Source organism: Ixodes scapularis, unplaced genomic scaffold (assembly GCF_016920785.2).
Source record: "Ixodes scapularis isolate PalLabHiFi unplaced genomic scaffold, ASM1692078v2 PGA_scaffold6__148_contigs__length_123643588, whole genome shotgun sequence".
Classification (NCBI taxonomy): domain Eukaryota; kingdom Metazoa; phylum Arthropoda; class Arachnida; order Ixodida; family Ixodidae; genus Ixodes; species Ixodes scapularis.
The window spans coordinates 56,449,981-56,470,725 of record NW_024609881.1 but is presented as its reverse complement, the minus strand read 5'-3'; the positions used below and the strand labels follow the sequence as shown (position 1 = coordinate 56,470,725).

General features: G+C 46.8%; 1 protein-coding gene across 1 annotated transcript; it reads right to left on the bottom strand.

Moving 5' to 3' along the window:
• Positions 1–3,354: 3,354 nt before the first annotated feature.
• LOC115331991 (zinc finger protein 883) lies at positions 3,355–17,991 on the bottom strand. The gene is made up of 4 exons (XM_029994261.4): positions 17,714–17,991; positions 16,616–16,709; positions 14,732–14,770; positions 3,355–5,783 (listed from the first exon to the last, which is right to left on the bottom strand). Exons 1-4 carry the CDS (start codon positions 17,864–17,866, stop codon positions 4,453–4,455), a joined length of 1,617 nt encoding a protein of 538 aa, XP_029850121.2. The 5' UTR covers positions 17,867–17,991; the 3' UTR covers positions 3,355–4,452.
• Positions 17,992–20,745: the final 2,754 nt, after the last annotated feature.

The window sequence follows — 20,745 nt, the reverse complement described above, 5'->3', positions numbered from 1 at the left end:
ATTTCACATCAACCGGTTGAATAAGCAGGGATTTAGTTAAAACGACTCTGGAAGCCAGCCACCACTTCTTCCTGCCAGTTATCTTGAAGAAATGTTTGTTTCATAACTTACAAAATAAGATTAATAAAAAAAGGAATCAAATGTCACAGAACACATTGGAACCAACAGGATACATGGAGTCACTTTCTCTAAAGTCTTTACTATAAACATGCGAGAGGTTCTTGAATTTCGCTTTCCTATTTTTAGTTTGATGAGACATTCCTTTTAGATTTATTTTGTTTGAATCATAATAATAATTAAAAAAAAATTGCGGTGGCTTAGCTCGGCTATGCCAGGATATACGTAGCATGAGCTTATGCGCACAAAATGAGAGGCGCTATCAAGCGGCTCCGGTGCAGCGTCAGACTTGGCTGCTGCACAACGGAGGCGCACAGCTGGGCACGCGCCGGCGCCAGTGCGTTTGCTGCGGCTATGACGTCACTCCTCTGGAATGCGCAGACCGGCGAGGCGCGCACAGTGGCAGCTCCCGCGCGCCATCTGTGCGCCGTTTGATGTCACTGTTTCTCGCGGATGCGCAGACCGGCAAGGCACGCGCGGCGGCAGCAGCTCCGGCATGCCAGCTGTGCATCCTGTGACTTTACTGCTCCTCGCGCTTGCGCAGCACGGCTCTTTGACAGCCACGCGAAACTGCTCAGCCTCGGCCAGTGTAGCTCACGCTACAAAATACACCCTATTCGCCGTGGTAGATGTAGCGTGATAAAGCGCTGGACATCCTATTTTCATCATCCAGGTAAGAACAGCACACCACCATCCGAGCACTTTGACACTTCAGCACCAAAAATGTCTGTTGGCACGACTATGCGGCGGTTTTAAACTTGGGTAAAATGTCCTACTACAAACATCACTTCAGCAAATAAGCACGATGCGTGAAACGCTTTGCCGCACTTCACCCAAACAGAGCATGAAGGGAGATGATGAGCCGAGGGATCCGAGATCTGCGCAGTCTGTCCCAGTCTGACGTCCATGATGTCACAAACAATGGTGATGATAGCTAGAGAAGTGCCCCTGTAGTTTGCACACACCGCCAAACTGGCGGTGTGTGCGAACTACAGGGGGCGCTTTTGCAATTGGTAATACTATTCTTTAATAAACATCAACTTTAATATCACTGAAATCCTTGACGTAGTCACTAGAAAGCTTGTTTTCTCCCCATACCATTCCATCACCCCACCCAAAGGCTGCGCAGGCTGGAGCGGAAAGATACAACCTTTAGCTATCCCATAGAATTATAATGTATGCTAAAGGTTCAACTGGTGCTAGTGTGCTGCTGCAAATTGAAGCAGACAACAACCAGTCGAAACCTGACTTCCGGTAATGCCTTTCTATGGGAAAGCGAGTACATTCTCTCCCTGCGCTTGATAATAAGACCAAATATTCCGAACCATTCGTATGTACAAGGTAGCTTGGAACATTTCTCAGTCAGGCAGATGAAATAATTTGCCAGTTACGTTTCTCTTTCAAATTAATTGCATTAAAAGCGGTGCTAAAATGGCTTCGTACATTTATGTGCACGGCTCCGTACATTTATGTGCATATGTCAGACTCTTAGCACGAACATGACGCCGGCGCTCTTCAGCATGGGGGATATATGTGCCAAACGAACGAAAGACATATGGAAAACTAAGACAGCAAGAACTATGCAGTAACACTGGACCAGTAATTCCCTCCGCATGTATGATCAAAATATATTGAAAGCCAGTACTGCTTTATTCTTTCTGCTCCGTGCGAATATGCTTGTTCTACGTCCAAAACATCACCCACACGCTCTAAATCTTTGATAACAAGTGCCCGATAAGACTGCACGTCAGAGAAAATATTAGAGACGCCTTTCATACTCCACATACTTTGTTCTTTATGTTTTTAATAAATGAACTTTTTGAACAGTTAGATGTTTTTAACTGCTCAAAAAGATGCAAGAAGGGGTCATTCTCGTGTAGTGACAAGACTGGCATATTAGCAATTTATGAGCGTCACTGGAATGCTGGCGAGCCTTGAACACGCTATATATTCCTTTCGATTGTTATTTTGCTTAGAACCGTAGCCTTTTTTTACACACCTGCTGTGGAAGTTTGGGCTTAAAATATAGCAAAGTTAATCATTGTTCACTGATGAAGGAAAATGTGCAAACTAAAGCAAGTACAGTTTTACAATGTTAATAAAGGTACATACTATTTGGTACTACCCAAATAACAGAAGTTATCTGTTATTTTCCGGCGAAGAGACAAAATGCATATGTATTTTCCCGTACAAGTGCACAGGAGCACCGCAAAAGTAGTCTGGTTGCCACCTGCTTCAATTTGCCTCCCAGAAGTTGCATACAGTGGTGCCAGTTGAACTTCTAGCACACATTATAATAACTCTACGAGCTATGCCCAGCCCTCCTATGATCATAGATCTCAATCGTAAAAAGACGAACCCACCTTCCCCTAATAAGTCCAAACTAAGAACTATAACAGTAGCTTTTGCCATGACCCAAAACTTCAATGACCCGTTATCCTGAACTAAACTCGACAATATAAACGGTGAACCCCCTTTAGTTGATAGTCAGATTTCAAAGGAATCTGGAGAGACCTCTCCTCAAGACCACAGAACCTGTACTCTGATCAAACTTGTTTGTAAAATAGTTTTTTTGTTGCTATGGTGACCTAAAACTTGTTTTTCGGATAAGCTTGAATCGACAAAAAAATTTTAACGGCGAGTGTTTTTCGCATTTTATCGGAATTATGCAAAGACACGGAACACTGCCTGTCGTGTATTTAGATGTCACGCGTTCAGAGTCACATTCTCCCAGAGGGAACCACGCGACCGGACAGCTAGGAGCCAGGCGCATGTCAGGGTTCGTTTCCTTGCGCGTCTCCGGGAGCTTGCGCTCACGCACCAGGCAGCGCGATAAACGATGAGCCACCGGCTGAATCTATCACTACTTCCAAGTTCACAAAGGCGGCATATGCAGCATTGCCAGCGATGGGCAGTGTTAGTAGCATACTTACAGATTCGGGACGCAGATAGAGGAATCCAGACACACTCGTAGCAGCGAATATAATGAAAGGGGGCGTGGTGCCGTCGGGCAGAGATCTAGAGACCACTTCTTTTGGTTGCGGTAAACGCACCAGTTTGAGACTCTTTCCAGGCACTGTGGTGCTATCGCGAGCACAGTCATTGGTGATGCGACGGCGATGGAGCTTCCGCTACGTCGCGTCCGTTTGTGTGTTTCAAGCATTTTGATTTTCGTTTCCTCACTCTAAAAGGAAAGGTGCGTCGTCTAGTTTTGATGCTCGTCAACAACGAAAAGCGTCTCCCCAATTCATTTATTTCGCCATTCAGAAAGACCACGCGACATCAAACTTGGTTTAGTTTCGGCTTCCACCGAGGTCGAAATAGTTGTGTAGCACCCAAAGTCCCTCTATAAAAATCCACGCTTTGCGTCTCTTACAAGTGCCGACAACCAGTGTGCGAACTAGAGCACTATATAGCTCCTACGGAGCAGAGTAACGCAATCCTTCGATCCGCGTGTTTTGCCGACAATATAGCCGACAGAGCAGCTCAGCATGAGTCACGTGGTACTCAGGGTTCCAGGAGGCGCCCGTCCTACGGGAGAACACGTGAAGGTCAACGCAACACGGCTGGTTAAAAAATAAACGCAGTGTTCACATTTTTCTAAACTAATCTGTCGTCAGGTTGGTAATTTCCAAGGCAACAACGTTCAAAGCAGACGATTGTTTTATGCAGCGGAGATGGACTTTATGGATTGGCCGGAGCAGGTCACATGATTGGTGCCCATCGCCGCGTCGTCTGCTGCATGATGCCTCTCAGGGAATTGTTTTTTTTTAAAATTACGTTCTTACATGGCACGCAACTTAGCGCAAATTATTGTAAACTGTTCCTTATGTCAAAAACTATTGTCTTTCCGTACATCCCCAAAATATTCAAGGAACAACGATTTTCTCACATTCCCCATGCATTTGTGACCAAGGTTGGAACCTTCGGGTGTTCGCCGCTAGTCACCGAGAGATTGCGTTCTAGATTGCGCTACTCTGCTTCGAAGCGGCTACATAGTGCTGTAGTGCGAACATGCAAGATGCATGCCACAAACGAGTGCCCCGCCGCCTTTTGTTTCAGTGGGCTGGAAGTGGCTTATGCGGCTGGTCAACAGTTTCGGTGTGTTGCGCTCCCGTATGCTACGCTTTCGTTTCGTTGCTGCGCCCGAAGTCTGAAACTCTGAGCGGTGGAGTAGGAGTACAGGAGCGTCGACTTAACGTGCCCATTGACTGGTGGGTGAAGTAGTACTAGGGACAAGCACATCAAAGGCAGCAAGACTTTTCTCGCTATTCGTGTTGCTGAGAAGTTTCAAATTTTTGCTCAAATCTGAACTCGCAAACGGGTAAAAAAGTCTTACATTGGTTGATTACGTGGAAACTGCTGCGCCACGTCCATACGATCAGCAGCCAAGAACGACAATTCAAAGACCTCTTTTCTGCCAGTGTCCTCGTACACAGGCACTTCTCTTTTGTCAATCTCATGTATTGGGACGTGCCGGACGAGCGAAGACTGGTTAGAAAATGAGCTGGAACATTGCTGGCATTTGTAAGGTTCATTGCGCATATGGACCTGAGCATGGCGAGTTAAATTATTACGCTGAGCAAAATTTTTGGGACACAGCTTACATTTATAAGGTTTTTCACCTGTGTGCGTTCGAATGTGGTCATTCAGGCTTGCAAGCCGAGTGAAGGTTTTGGGACACTGTTCGCACTTAAAAGGCTTCTCACCTGTGTGCATTCGATTGTGGCGAATGAGACCGCAACTCTGAGCAAATGCTTGGGAGCATAGGGTGCACTTGTAAGGTTTCTCACCTGTGTGCATTCGCCTGTGGCGGACAAGACATGCATTCTGAGTAAACGTTTGGGGGCATAGCTTGCAGCTGTAAGGTTTTTGACCTGTGTGTGTTTGATTGTGGTTGGCAAGACTTGTACTCCGAGCAAGGACCTCTGGGCATTCCTTGCATCTGTAAGGGTTTTTCCCCGTGTGCATTTGACTGTGGTCAGCTAGGTGTGCAAGCCGAGTGAAGGCTTTGGGGCATCGCTCACACTTGTAAGGTTTCTCACTCATGTGTGTTCGAATGTGATGAGTCAAGTGTGCAGGCTGAGTGAAGGCTTTAGGACACTGGTTGCATTTGTAAGGTTTTTCACCTGTGTGTGTTCGAATGTGGTCCTTCAGGCTTGAAAGCCGAGTGAAGGACTTGAGGCATTGCTCACACTTGTAGGGTTTTTCGCCCGTGTGCGTTCGAACATGGAGACTGAGAGTGCCATTCCGATCAAAGGCTTTGGAGCAATGTCTGCACTTGTAAGGTTTTTGGCCCGTGTGCGTTCGATTGTGGATGGTCAGACTGGAATTACGAGCAAACACTCTGGGACACTGCTTGCACTTGTAGGGTCTCGGCACATGAATCAAACAGGGCTGTTTCCTGAAATGCATTTGCAGACACCTGGGACAATTGAACAGCTTATCACCCTCCCGTTTTTGAACATCGCCGTGCGCTTTGGACCTAGAACTAGGCAACATGGGAGGACGCTGGGACTTGGACTCTTCATCACCATGGGCAACCAAGTGGCTCACAATTTCATGCTGATCTCTAGTGACAAAGGTGCAGGTACAACATCTGAACCAGATGTCCTCGGTGGCCTTCTGTAGGAATCTGGTCTCCCCCAACAGACTGGCTCCATCACCTACAAGAAAAGACTTGCATTAGAGCACTAAACTTAGATGGTCACTTGGTCTAGAAATAAGTAAGAAATAAGTAGTAGTGATAATAATTTACACAACACTGCGGTTTTGCTTTGGTTCAGTATGATAATTTCTCGATGCCCTTTTGTTCCAGTTCACGGAAACACCTAAATGCATTAATTACGTTAAAAAGCTTAATCAGCATTAAACATGCTCAGCCTGAAAATAGAAAGGCAAAAAGGGCAAATAGTAGAGAGGGTTCTTGCTTGGCCCTTGTTTGATCCAAAGGAACTTGTCATGGTCATTGCCGGACAAAGAGTGAAGAGAAAAAAGAGGACGGAAGGGAAGAAAAAAGAGGACGAGGGGCTCGTGAAAGAGAGCGGCACGCAGGGGCTCGGGACAGTCGAAGCCGAATCGCAGACCGTCCGGGACGAGCACCATCGACCTCCGTCGGGGTTCCCAGGCTCCGAGAGGCGAAACATCGGCTGAGACTGGAGCACACAACAACGACCTCCGTCGGGGTGCCCAGACCCCGAGAGATACGATTGGGCTGCTTCCAAGCGTTCGAGGCACCGGCCCGTACGGGGTCGACTCAGCAGCGCGGAAAGCAACCGGCGACAACAATCTGAATCTTCAAGCCTAGAACTCCGTCCGACTCGCTGACCACCCGGCTACCCAAGTGACTGACTGCTCGACCCGAACGACTGACCGACTGCCCTCCGACACTCTGACTAGCCGACCACCTCGCTGGCTGCCCGACTGCCTGCTCCCCCAACAGATCAACGACGTGCGCGTTCAAGTAAAACTTTTGTGCACTAATAACTCTAACGTAATTAACTTTGTACATATTCTTTTTGTTCGATCTCCTTTTGTTGCCCAGTGAAAGCTTATTTAACGCATCCAAATTGTCTCCGTGTGATTACTTAACACCCCTCAATCACAACCGACATGACAATTTGGCGTCCGCGACAGGACGGAGACACTTTGGATCGTTAAGAGGTATTTACAAAGCAATGGATTTAAAAGATATTGTAGAAGTTGGCGAGGCATTGGGCCTCCAGGCCGATGAACTAAAAGTGTGGGCGGAAGAGAAATATGCGCATGAACAGGAGGAAAAAGCCGCTGAGAGATTCGCGACTAGAGATAAGGCAGAGAGAGAAGAGAGGGTATTGCAGTTGCGTATAAGGCTAGCTGAAACGGCGGCTGCGGCAACCACTCCTGAAGCCTCAGAGGGACATGGAAATGGGAGAATGAACTCCGCTCATCTCTGTCCCCGGAAGCTCATACCTCCTTTTGACGAAAGGAGGGATGATCTCGACGCACACTTGAAGCGTTTCGAATGCATAGCTGGGGGAGAGGAGTGGCCAGAAGCAAAATGGGCGACAGCTCTAAGCATGTGTCTTACAGGAGAGGCGCTGAAGCTGTATGGTAGACTATCCCCACAGGATTCGTTAAGTTATGAAGCAACTAAGAAAGCTCTTCTTGATAGGTTTCGATTCACTACAGAGGGATATGGGAGAAATTCAGGAGTTCGAAACCCGAAGAAGGGGAAACGGCTAGTCAGTACGCCGCCCGACTGCAAGGTTACTTTGACAGGTGGATGGAGGTAGGAGAGACGCCTTCAACGTATGAAGCGCTTCGAGATAAGATCTTGACAGAACAATTTATGTCACAATGCCACGCGAGGCTCACTGTTTTCTTAAAAGAGAGAGATTGTAAGACGCTTAAATCAATGGTTGAGGCCGCCGATCGATTTCTGGAGGCGCAACAACAGAAGAATCTATCCTCCTTTAGAGAGGATCCGAAAGTCGCGTCGTCGAACAGAGGAAGCTCAGACCAGTCAACGTTTTCTAAGCCGAAGTGTTTCTTATGTGGAAGGCTAGGCCACAAAGCGCCTCAGTGCCGAAGCGGGTACAAACAAAAGATTCCTTCTTGCCCGATCTGCCGAAGGGAAGGACATGACGCGAAAGATTGTCCCAAGAAACGTCAAGATAGGCCACAAATATCGTGTTTTGTTGATCCGGTATCGGATAAGAGCACAGTGACCTCATCAGTGCACACCAAAGAGCAACTAAACCCTCCTCCTATTCAAGATGGCGAGACTGGGCTAATTAGTGCAGTCCATGAACAAACGAGATTGATCGGAGCTAACAATATGCCTGTCGTACGTGGTTTGCTAAACCAAAGACCGGTCAGTGTGCTGCGCGATACAGGCAGTAACACAGTAATCGTTCGAAGTAGCCTAGTGGAAGATGCCAATCTCACGGGTAAAACGGGCGTTGTGATTCTCGTAAATGGAACACCATTGAAATTGCCAGAGGCGAGAGTGAAACTCTGCTCCCCATATTTTACTGGAGATTTACTCGTGAAGTGCATGGACGCACCGCTCTACAACGTAATTGTAGGAAACGTTGAGGGAGCCCGAAGAGCCGACGAAGCTGATCTTAATTGGAATGGACAAAAGATGCAACCAATCTCAGAAGGAGAGATGACTGATACCCAAAAGGACTCGATCGATATGAGCAATGTATCAGCCGCACATAGATTGATCCCTTCGGATAAGACGAATGCATCTAGCGAAGTAAAAAGGGAAGAAGTTACCTCTGAGCTACTAAAAGAGAGGCAGCAATCTGATGACACGTTGCAGGGTTGTAGAAACAAAATAGGTCAAGTGTACAACACGAAGGATGGATCGAGGTACAACTTTTACATCTCGAAAAGAGTACTCTGCCGACGATTCGAACAGGGTGGAAAGTCGTTCAAGCAGGTGGTCGTTCCAACCCCACTGAGACGTTATGTTCTAGAGGTGGCGCATGATAGTGTGATGGCGGGCCACCAGGGGATCAAACGAATCACTGACAGAGTATTAGAGGCTTTCTATTGGCCAGGAGTCCAAGCTGACATTAAGAGGTATGTCAGATCATGCGATACGTGCCAGAGGGCCATTCCGAAGGGGAAACTAAAAAGGGCACCACTTGGGCAAATGCCAGTGATTGATACTCCGTTTGAGAGGGTGGCCATGGACCTAATAGGTCCACTCCCAGTTACCTCAGATAGTGGAAATCGGTACATCCTTACGATGGTGGATTTTGCAACGAGGTATCCCGATGCCGTTGCTTTACCATCGTGCGATTCGCGCGCCGTCGCGGAGGGATTACTAGAGATTTTCTCCCGAGTGGGTTTTCCCCGACAGATCTTAACGGATCAAGGCACAAGCTTCACATCCGGATTGATGCAAGAATTGACAGAACTCCTATCGATTCAGAAATTACAAACCACACCCTATCACTCGATCTGTAATGGATTGGTTGAAAGGTACAATGGCACTTTGAGACAGATGTTGACCAAGATGAGCCAGGAGAAGCCGCGCTCTTGGGATCGGTACCTAGCGCCTTTGCTATTCGCATACCGCGAGGGGCCTCAAGCTAGTCTAGGCTTTTCCCCGTTTAAACTCATTTACGGCCGCCATATTCGAGGACCGCTGACGATCCTAAAGGAGGTGTGGACTCGAGATGAACTAGGAACCAGCCTCAAGACGACGTATGGATTCGTTCTTGACCTGCGCAGCCGTCTCGAGAAAACTATGGAACTGGCTCACAAAAGCTTAGCGTCAGCAACAAGATACCAAAACAAGATGTATGACAAGAGAAGTGGGAAGAGGGACTTGAAAGTAGGCGACCGCGCCCTGCTTTTAATACCTTAGAAGAAGAACAAGCTGCAATTGCAATGGAAGGGCCCCTACAGAGTAATGAGAAAAAGGAACGAGGCCGATTATGAGGTTGATCTAGGACACGCCACCAAGCTCTTTCACATCAACATGCTCAAGCGGTATGAAGAACGTGAGGCAGCGGGCGCGGCAGAGCAAGTGTCGTCAGTGATAGCCATTGAGGACACAAGTGATCAACCACTTCCATGCCTTGACCTGAAAAGTGCAGAGGGAGTAAAGCAAGTGGCACTAGCTGACGATCTCAGTCGAAAACAGCGGGAAGACATCACAGACGTTCTGGAGAAACACGCTAAAATATTCTCGGATGTACCGGGACGCACAAATCTCCTGGAATGTAAGCTGCAGCTGACCACAGATGAACCCATTCGTACGCCTCAGTACCCGATTCCGTTTTCCATGGAACGCGTGATTGAAAAAGAGGTAGACGAAATGCTTAAACTAAAGGTAATTGAGAAGTCTACTTCTGCGTACTGTTCGCCCTTGGTTCTCGTAAAAAAGCCAGACAAGACCTACCGGGTTTGCATTGACTTCCGTCGGCTCAACGACATTCTAGTCTCCGATGCCGAACCCATTCCCCGAGTAGATGCCGTATTCGCCGAGGTAGGCAATAGAGTATATTTTTCTAAGTTAGACCTCTCCAAGGGGTATTGGCAAATCCCCCTTTCGAGTGACTCAAAGAAGAAGACTGCGTTTTCCACGTCGTCGGGATTGTATCAATTTAGGTACATGCCGTTTGGCATTAAAACTGCATTCGCAGTCTTTACGCGACTCATGCGAGAGGTGCTTTCAGGAATCGAAGGGGTCCGACATTACATCGATGATGTCTTGATTGCGACCGATTCCTGGGAAGAGCATGTCTCTGTACTCGAGCGAGTTCTTCGAAGGATTGAGGACGCGGGTTTAACCGTAAAGCCCAGCAAATGTGAGGTTGGAAGGAGGCACGTTACTTTTCTTGGACATCGACTAGGGAACGGTGAGCTCGCCCCTGTTCCGGAGACGTTGGACAAGGTGGTAGGATCTCAGCGACCCACAACGAAAAAACAAGTGAGGTCATTTTTGGGACTCACCGGTTATTACCGGCAGTTCATTGCAAATTATGCAGAAAAAAGTTTGCCTCTGGTTGAGCTGACAACAAAGAAGGAGCCCAATAGTGTCCGTTGGACCGACAGGCAAGAAAAGGCCTTCCACGAGTTGAAGAAGGCACTTTCAGAGGGACCGATCCTCAAAGCGCCGGATCCCACCAGGAAGTTTGTACTTCGAACTGATGCTTCAGATCGTTGTCTCGGTGCTATGTTAATGCAGAAGCACGAGTCGTTTTTGCATTCTGTCGCGTGCGCTAGCAGAAAATTGCTACCCAGGGAGAAGAACTATGCCACCGTTGAAAAGGAAGCTCTAGCTTTGGTCTGGGCCATTCAAAAGTTCCATCTTTATCTGTATGGCAAGAAATTCGTAGTTCAAAGTGACCACCAGCCTTTGCAGTATATAAACAAAATGAAAGGTTCAAATAGCAGGCTGCTGAGGTGGAGTTTACTTTTGCAGGAGTATGAGTTTTCAGTTGAGTATATTAAGGGAGTTGACAACGTGGGCGGTGACTACCTGAGCCGTGTGCAATATTCTTAGAATAGTCATGGTGAATGGCATTATCTAGGACGTTACGTCAAGATAGGGCGAGGTGTCTGGTTTCTCTACTAGTGATACAGAAGAGAAGTAACTGGCCAGTCGTATCTGTATTTCGTTTCTCATGTTTTTGTAATTTTGTGGAGAGTGTATGGCCTTACCTTTTCGGTATCGTTGATGACTTCAGTTGAAAGTTTAGTGTCGTACAATATTTCAAAGTTAAATATAGTGTTTAAGGTGACCTTGTACACAACCTGATTTGAGAAAATTTTGGTTTTATTTGTTCACGCGAATTATGGATTTTGAATTGAGTGTGCGCACCGGGGCTCAGTTGTGTCTAGTTGTTTGACACCGAACTGAAACATTTGTGCTGAACTGCTGTACACTGTGCATTTTTCTGTCCGTAATCGACGCATGTAGCTTAGCTTTTTTTTCTCCAAAAAGAAAAAAAAACTTGAAGAGGGGGCCTGTGTCATGGTCATTGCCGGACAAAGAGTGAAGAGAAAAAAGAGGAAGGAAGGGAAGAAAAAAGAGGACGAGGGGCTCGTGAGAGAGAGCGGCACGCAGGGGCTCGGGACAGTCGAAGCCGAATCGCAGACCGTCCGGGACGAGCACCATCGACCTCCGTCGGGGTTCCCAGGCTCCGAGAGGCGAAACATCGGCTGAGACTGGAGCACACAACAACGACCTCCGTCGGGGTGCCCAGACCCCGAGAGATACGATTGGGCTGCTTCCAAGCGCTCGAGGCGCCGGCCCGTACGGGGTCGACTCAGCAGCGCGGAAAGCAACCGGCGACAACAATCTGAATCTTCAAGCCTAGGACTCCGTCCGACTCGCTGACCACCCGGCTACCCAAGTGACTGACTGCTCGACCCGAACTACTGACCGACTGCCCTCCGACACTCTGACTAGCCGACCACCTCGCTGGCTGCCCGACTGCCTGCTACCCCAACAGATCAACGACGTGCGCGTTCAAGTAAAACTTTTGTGCACTAATAACTCTAACGTAATTAACTTTGTACATATTCTTTTTGTTCAATCTCCTTTTGTTGCCCAGTGAAAGCTTATTTAACGCATCCAAATTGTCTCCGTGTGATTACTTAACACCCCTCAATCACAACCGACATGACAAACTGTATAGAAACAGTGTAATGGTCTGGACGAAGCCCTAAATTTAAAAGCAGGTAAGCTGCTTTTGTGAAGCCCGCTTTGTACAGGCATGTTAAAGGAGTGCTTCGGCGGTTTCCTGTGTGCAGTCAGCTAATGCCTTCTGCTTTTATGTCGTGCAGGAAACGCAGTTCGACGCAAAGGAGCATATCGGTTAGCTCAGAACATCAGAACATATATTGGATGGGGGGGGGGGGGGGGGGGGGGGGGCAGCCCCCCCCATATTCATTAGTTGACTGCAAACAATACAGATAAGGGGAAAAAAGAATCGCTCCCACCACCCCACGAACAACCCTGAATCATGCTCAACTATTTTCATATCAGAACCTTCAGAACTGGTGGTTTCCTAAAATGGCCCATTATGACAGGGTACCGAAGCCAGAGTGTAAATACAATATAAAAAGCTATTTCATCGGGAGACGTAAAAAAATTGCAACAACTATTTTGACAAAGGGTGTCAAATTATATTTATAACTCTTTTGAATCTTTTGGGAACAGACGTCATGGATATGCGATAATCACAAGGGGCCCAGGCTAAGCCGTACCAACGTCACCTAGAATAATCAAAGCTTGTGCACTAGCATTTCAACATCATCATCAGAGAGCGAGTGCAGGCACAGATCCAACACGAGTGCAGCATCAGCGTTTGGCTGGCCGTGCATCCAAATGCATCGAAGGACACTTAGCGTCAGGCCTGGTCCCAATTGCCAAGTTGGTACTATCCGTAACGTTGTAACATTACATTACAATGCCTGGAACTCATCTTAGATCCCAACCATACATCAAGAGTGGGCCCAAAGTGGCAACAAATAAGTTCGCAGCAGCAAGCATATTGTGTCGTCGGACGTCGCGATGGATGCTACAAGTCCTGGTAAAAAGTAAGAGCGAACAGGAGCGTCGCTGACGCTGCGGCGTCCCGACCCCTGGCTGCCGAAGCTTTCATGGAATGTCATGGACTGTCAAGCTGGAGAGTGGCCTGCAGCAGAACAAGCGTCTGCCATATACACCACCGCTTCTGTGACACCACCAGAATCGTGGGCGGCGACAATGTGACACTTCCGTGCAGCATCGGGCAGAAATCGATGGACCACTTTTTCGGATGCGGTAAACACAGCAGTCGGAGACGCATTCCACACACCATAGTTAGGTGGATGTAGAGGGGAGGTAGTTCAGAGGCTTTGATCACTGGAACTTGGACATTATGCCGACAGGCAGCACAACGGCAAGGAAAAGAAATTGCCGGCACTTGTCCCTCATTGGTTGGCTACGGCCATGTGACTACTGCCAACATATTTTTTGGGGATGACATCGAGCCGTCTGCAGGCGGAAGAGATCTGGACAACAGAATGGTAGCAGCTTTATTCGCCCGTTTCACAGACTAGGCTCTAGAGTCTAAACACTTCGCGTGCCTCTGGCGTGCGCTGCTTAGCCAATTCTTTTACGAGAGTTCGTAAATGGGAACCAACTTTGTGCATGGGTCCTGACTGAGCAGGCGTAAACATGGGAGACGGCGGCTCCGACAGCAAAAGCAAATTTGAAAATGCCTAAGGCCTGTTACATTCAACATGTGGGTTGGTGTAAGGGTTCCCAACCGTACCGTATTTTGTGTGACTGTTCCTATTTTTCCCATCGGCATGTCCCGGGTTGGTGAAATTTGGAGCCAGTTAAATTCTTTTGTGACTCGTGCACGCTATACACAACCTTTGAACAGGTCAAGAAGCTCGAGAGCAACGTCGGCGAGGCAGTGAACTAGAACAGAATAAATTATAATTGTGACGGCTAGAGCTAGCTGGCTGACTGCGGGGAGCTTTAGCCATTAGCCACCTTAGCATGCAAGCCACAGCAAGTGCTGAAAACGCCGCAGCCCCCCTGATGAAAAGTGTTTGTTATTATATTATCGTCAGTATTTTGGGACAACTCAATGCAACATTAGCCCGACTTAACTCCCCCTTTCCCCTTCCAGACTTTCTTTATTCAAAAGTTGGTAACCATAGTAGGCGCAGCTAACGCATGGGTACCAGTCTTTCCGCAACACTGGCACACCCTGAACCTACGTTACTTACCCACAGCTAAATGCAATAAATATCAGTATAACTTGGATTAACTCACTCTCCAGTGGTACACGCTCCGTCCGAAGAGTGACCCAAATGGCATGAGCTCTCTGCGTCGTGCGTATAGCCATTTCCCGTCAAGGTGCACAACGTAGTGCGCATAGCTTTACTTGAAGCATAAAACAAATGGCATCTTGCACGTGCGTTTGTCACCGCTTTATTTTGGTTATTTACTTTGAATCTTTTCTACAAGGAAGGCTTGCGCGTGCGGCGATGCGAGCATAGTTTTTAGTCACTGAACGCGAAAAATCTACAGAACCCTAGCCATAAACAGCTTCACTGTAAAAACATTTGTACAAAATATTAACCTCGTGGAAGAGCAACTTACCATGTCCTGTGGACTGAGCGGTTCCATCCAAGTTGGAGCCTGCGGTCAGGTTCGGAAGATGGTTCACAAGATCGTGAAGAAAAAACGGGAACACATCAGATGTCAAAGATCAAACAAACAGTTGAATGGAAGAATCGGGACGGGCACATACATACGTAACGTAACACAAGATAACGACCAGCCTTCACAGTTATATAAGAACCATGGTAGAATCTACCGAACGTCTGATGATAGATCAAACCCAATCAAACTAATTTATAATAGTGTACATAAATACATACTATGTTTGAATCATTCAAATTGGGTGGCGACCGACGCTATCTAGTAGGGGGGTACTCCCGCCCTGATCTAAAAAGGCCTCGATTCACCTGACTTACTTTACTTACTCACTATGCTTTATTTTTGCGGGCTCCATATTTTGGAAGTAGACAGAGTCAGTAGACCTAGTCCTAGGGTGCCTCTATTTGCCAGCCACTCCGCTGACAGGGTGGAGACACCGTTTTCGCCGGCGCCATATTGTGGCTATCCTCCGGCTTGGTGGCACTGAACGATGTGTGGCCGCTGAGCGTCTTTGCGCAAAAAAATGAGCCGAGACTTGTTAAGATTACGCACATAGTGCCCCGAGTGTTGGCCCTGAATAATCACACTTTCAATGACCTTCCTTCAGCAAAAAAGGAAGTTAAGTTGGAAGCATACAGCTCGTGCGTCGCAGATCTGAAATGCAAAGCGATTTCCTTCTCATTTGTCAATATTTTGTTTTGTGGCAGTGCCGGCATTTTCACCCAAGGTCCTAAAGACGACTCCACTTCTTCTTGACACTCAAATTTATCCGAGTGCCTATTTTAATTTTATGAGGTATTTTAGATGCTTCATCCAAGCGGTAACAGCCCCGCTTGAATTGAGATACCCTTCCAATTAAAGCGAGCTTTACTTAAAGGGCAACTCCGCTTCTTTTCCAGTAGTGCAAAACTATACAGTTCTCTTTGTTATCATCTACAAAACCCCCATGGCAAATATTACGACGGAATTCCGCCTAGAAGTTCATTAAAATCGCTGTCAAAGTTTGACAAGCACGAATCCGCTGGTTTTGGTTGAGACGTGCGGGCCAGACAACACTGCCCGGCTGCATTTCCGCTTCCTCCACATTCCTTCTCCCGGCACGTCCGCGACGTCATCAAACATGTACAGCTTCTTTTTTTTTTTTTCAATTTTGTTTTCTTTCTTGGGGAGAGCACGGGTGGTGCCAGCGCCGTGAAAGACGTAAGTGACGCGCTCGGCCGGCTTGGCGCTCGACTATTGATACTACTGATAAGCCGATCGCCTCGTTGAGCGCGGCTTGTGTTACATCGCATACTTTTGAACACCAAGTAAAGGGAGGAGAGGGAAGCTGCTTTTGAAAGAATTTTGAGTGACAGGTTAATCTTCTATAATCTTCTGGGAGGAGAATAGCCACGCCTGTGCTAATCCAGGAGGCAGAAAGGAGGATCCTGATAAGAGGGGAGCTTCTTCTTCCCCTTGTATATCACGTGGGTGTACATGCTTAGTGATGCCGAATATACCATGTTGTCCGGCTTTGCCACCGTTTCGGTTTGTGATCATGGCTAGAATAAAATTACACGAAAAATATTTTATTTTTCGTGAAACAAAGGATTGGGGATTGTTTTTGAGTGCTTCAAAAAGCAAAATCGGCCACTATCTCAAAATTTTTGAAATTGAGCGGAGTTGCCCTTTAAACAAGAAAACAAGTCACCAACTAAGTAACCACTGTATGTAAGTTAATTTTTTTTTTTTTTTCGCAAATACTATTCTTACCATGAACACCTGTCAAAAAAACTGACTCCAAGCTAAAAAAAAAAAAAATTAAAAAAAATCATGTTTACTTACGGCTGGAAGCAAAGAGTGTTGGCACAGCTGATGACTTCAACAGCCGCCGTCCATCCTGACGATTCTGTTCAAACTGATCTTGCTCAAAATGACGCTGAAATATATGAACAATTATAGCAATATTATTAGAGGCTTGCAAGTAACAGCTTAGACCGCAAAGGCAGGGGGCGTAGCCTCCCCTCTAATCCGCCGTAATGGGTGGCCCGAAAGGTGGATGGTTAAACACACGTTAAACACACGTGCCGGCTGTAATGGGGATGAGGCACCCAAACCGGCAATCAGCAATCCTCAAACACGTATATAGGCTCCTTGCACTGACGTCACATCGCACACTTTTGAACACCAAGTAAGAGGAGGAGAGGGAAGCTGCTTTCGTAAGAATTTTGAGTGACGGGTTAATCTTCTATAATCTTTTGGGGGGAGAATAGCGACGCCTGTAAAAATCCGGGAGGTACAAAGGAGGGTCCTGATAAGAGGGGAGCTCCTTCTTCCCCTCTTCTTTGGAGGGCAACGGAAATGACGTCCTGACCTTTTCCACAAGGGCGCCGCCATCTTGAATTGTCGTCACTTCCAGTATGGGCGAAAACATTGTTTTGCCGTCGCCACGCCAATAGAAGACATTTAGGATATAAGCCTAACCGTCACACATTCTCGTTTTGGCTCCCCTCTACTTTTTTGCTAGTTACAGGTTGAAACATTTTATTATTTTTTCGTCGCCCATACTGGAAGTGACGACAATTCAAGATGGCGGCGCCCCTGTGGAAAGTGTCTAAAGTTTAAACGAACCATTTTTCGCGGAATCAATATTTCGCTATTCCGCGGTCAAAGCTGAAGTTTTGGAATTATTCTAGGACCTCAATGTAGCTACTGTGTTTACATTTAACCGGAATTGAACGCAAAAAGAGACAACGAACACACGACTGTCATGCCTGGCGTGTTTGTGTCTGTCGTTGTCTCCTTTCTGCGTCAAAAAAGAACCGTGATCTATTTTTCTCCTGTACATGTTAGCTGCTAAGATTTTCCTGCTGTCCATGTCAGCTGCTAAAATAAATGGGAAATGAAATCCGTTAATGCATACGACCCACCCGCATGCCTTACCTCGCATATTCTCGAGCCGTTCGTCACCTTCCAGCGGTCGCGTTGCACTTGCGTTTCCCATATCTTTCTCCGCACCTTGTCACGAGGAAAAGGGAAAAGCCGATTTCCTTTTTTGGCCGACCCCTTGCACAGTGGAACGCAGCACCACGGCATGCCTTGCTGAACACAGCCCTCGGTCTCTCACTCCGAGTGCATCACACACGGCTGCTGGAACATAGCCACAATATGGCGCGCCACTGGCGCCGCCGCCGCGGGGCCGCCGTACGGAGGTACGAAATGAATTCTGGGTACAAGTTTGCCACTTAGTTTTGGTTTCAGTTTCAGATTTTGTCATAATTATCATGTCGTGACATAATACTAATGATAATAATAATAATAATAATCTTTATTTTCTCAGGAGAGCCGCGGCACCGCAGAAAGGCAACAGCATTATGTGATGATGTAATATACAAGATGAAAGTGATGGTGATTATGACGTGTGTGTTAGGGCCTAGCACTTGGCCTAGCAGCATTCTTCGCGGTGACGGAACACGCTGCTTGCGTTTTCATTGCTGCGACTTCCTACAAGTGTACAATAATGTAGGTGTTGCCGAGAAATACCGAAAAAAAAAAAAAAAAACACTTGGCACTGTTTTTGTGTGGTTCCCGATGAGCCGGATATTGGGCAAAGGTAAGCGAATGCAGAACGGTGGATTGCAACGTTCCTGCTGGAGCCCCTGTCGTGCAAGCTCGTTCGCATGCACGCGAAGAAAAGTTGTGCACGTTATGCAGGCTTGGAAGTTCGCGTGTTTGGCTGCAGGAGTACAGACAGCGGCTGTCTGATCGAAACCGAAACCATGCCACTTCACGTGACCACTAATTGCCAGCGTGCAACGCGCGAAGTGTTGCATGGAGGGATTTCTGAAAGTGGATGCTATGCATTTGTTTTTCTTACCATAGAGAACCATATTCGCGGGTACTATTTTACGCAATATTTTTCTAGTCGCGAATTTTGCGAAAATTAGATCCGACCTATCTGATGGATTACTATGGTTGATAGAATGCCATTTCGTCGAAGCGCGTCTCCGCAACAGGGTTCATACACAGATAGCCTCTGCTTGATTAGTTACCTCCACCTTCCCGAAGTCTAGTTTCTGTTGCCGTCTTTACTCAAGGTCTTTATTAAATAAATCTTACATTGAATCAAGTGTTTAGCAGGTACTACCTAGAAAGGCTAAGAACTCTTCTAATCAATGTTATTATATAAAACTCAATCGACAAGCTTCTTAAAACACCAGCCACCTATTCGTGGTATGTCTGCTTGGTGGCAATTGCTAAAGTCACTGGATCCTCTAAAAGTAGTGCCTTTGCCTCTCCTGCCTGCTAGCAGAAAACAAGCAGATACTAACATACAGATGATCTAAAATTTGCAAGGCGATTGGTCGATTGGTCTGTTGCCATGGCCATCACCATTTCGGTCCTTTCAAAGCTTCGAGAGGGCCATCCTGAACCAGCCGTGTCAAGATCACTTTGTAAAGATGTCATACTGATAACATTTGTTTATCAATAGACTTTAGGTACATATCTCCACAGACGCTGCATATTTCAAGACAGGAAAATGATTGTCGACGATGCCGAGGACGTGCACCGACGCTGCATGTGGGGGCGATGCGAAGATGTGTGCTTGTTTCACCGGTGTGTAAATAAGGAAATCCCGGTATACAAGAAATGTCTTTATAGAGCAGCCTTACACCACAAATTTGAATTGCCTCACGAAGAATTGAGAAGTCAAGGAGAAACTGCATGCTCATTCTAGGGACTAAAATGGTGATGCATGCGGGGAGCTTGGCACTACTTTTTAGTAAAGCAACTTTAGCGCTTTCTACGCAATCGGCTCGCCCTATGGACAGAAGCGCCGAGACCGGTGAAACATTGGATGCACATCGCCTGTGATGGAAATTAGGATTCTATTGTGGTTTTTATGGTGAACATTGCAAAAAGTGTGTCATTCGAAAACAGTCTTTCTCCATCGCCCGTGGGAGCGGTGTCACCAGGTGGCACTAGGATCGCTATCCACCCGTACCTGCTAGAGTATGGACAACAGAGAAGGACCACGTACAGACGATGCTCTTCTGTAGAGCCTGTCAACTGATAGATCTAAGAATGTTGTTCTAAATGGTATAGGAGTATTCACAGTATTCACAGGATGTTAATTCGCTATTTTGTTGGCTCATTGTATATACAATTTTTTTACATGTGGTTTTGCAAAGAGCCAACGTGCAGGAACTTTTCGTGCTCATCACTGGGCAAAATAGGACTGATCGCATAAGCCTTGGACTTGTGCCAACATCCTGAAGAGTAGGTGCACTAGAATAACTTCACAGCAGTTACCAAACATCTCGACTCTAACAACATACACAAACTCCTCAAGTTGAAAGTGCATGCTGCACAATGTCAAACTCTACAAGATCAATTTTCCCATTCTCAACTTGGCAAGCCACTCATTTGCTGTTTTTTGTTTTTGGGTTAGATTCGAAAGCTGATGTCCAAGTTGGTAACATGAGACGGGCATTGCGGCACCAAACAATACTTCACCATATCAGTCCCTGAGCACGAAAGTTGCCGAAGCCAAACTATAGGTGTTGATAGATCAAGCCTTTCAGGTAGATATAATACCAAAAACCATATACTAAGCAAACAGTTTCTGCAGCAACACGTTAGATCGCAAAACTAAAGCGATGCAAAGCGGGAGGATTACCTTGCCCTGTCACATGATCACAATCGAGTAATCGCAGCAGATGCTGCGAGCCATTCCGGCCAGTCCAGCACTTTGAGAATATCACGTGACTCTGCGCTTTGCACGTTGCTGTGAATTTTCGGAAGGACAGGCGACTCACACAGCATTAGATTGGCTCACAACAATCCTTGTACTACAATGTTGAAGAACAGGAATTTTCATTGTTGTGAGGCACTAGCGTGCTGCTGTGCAAGCCGACAAACTTACTCTGCACGACATAAATGAGCGAAAGTTATGTCGTCGAGTGGGCAGGGAA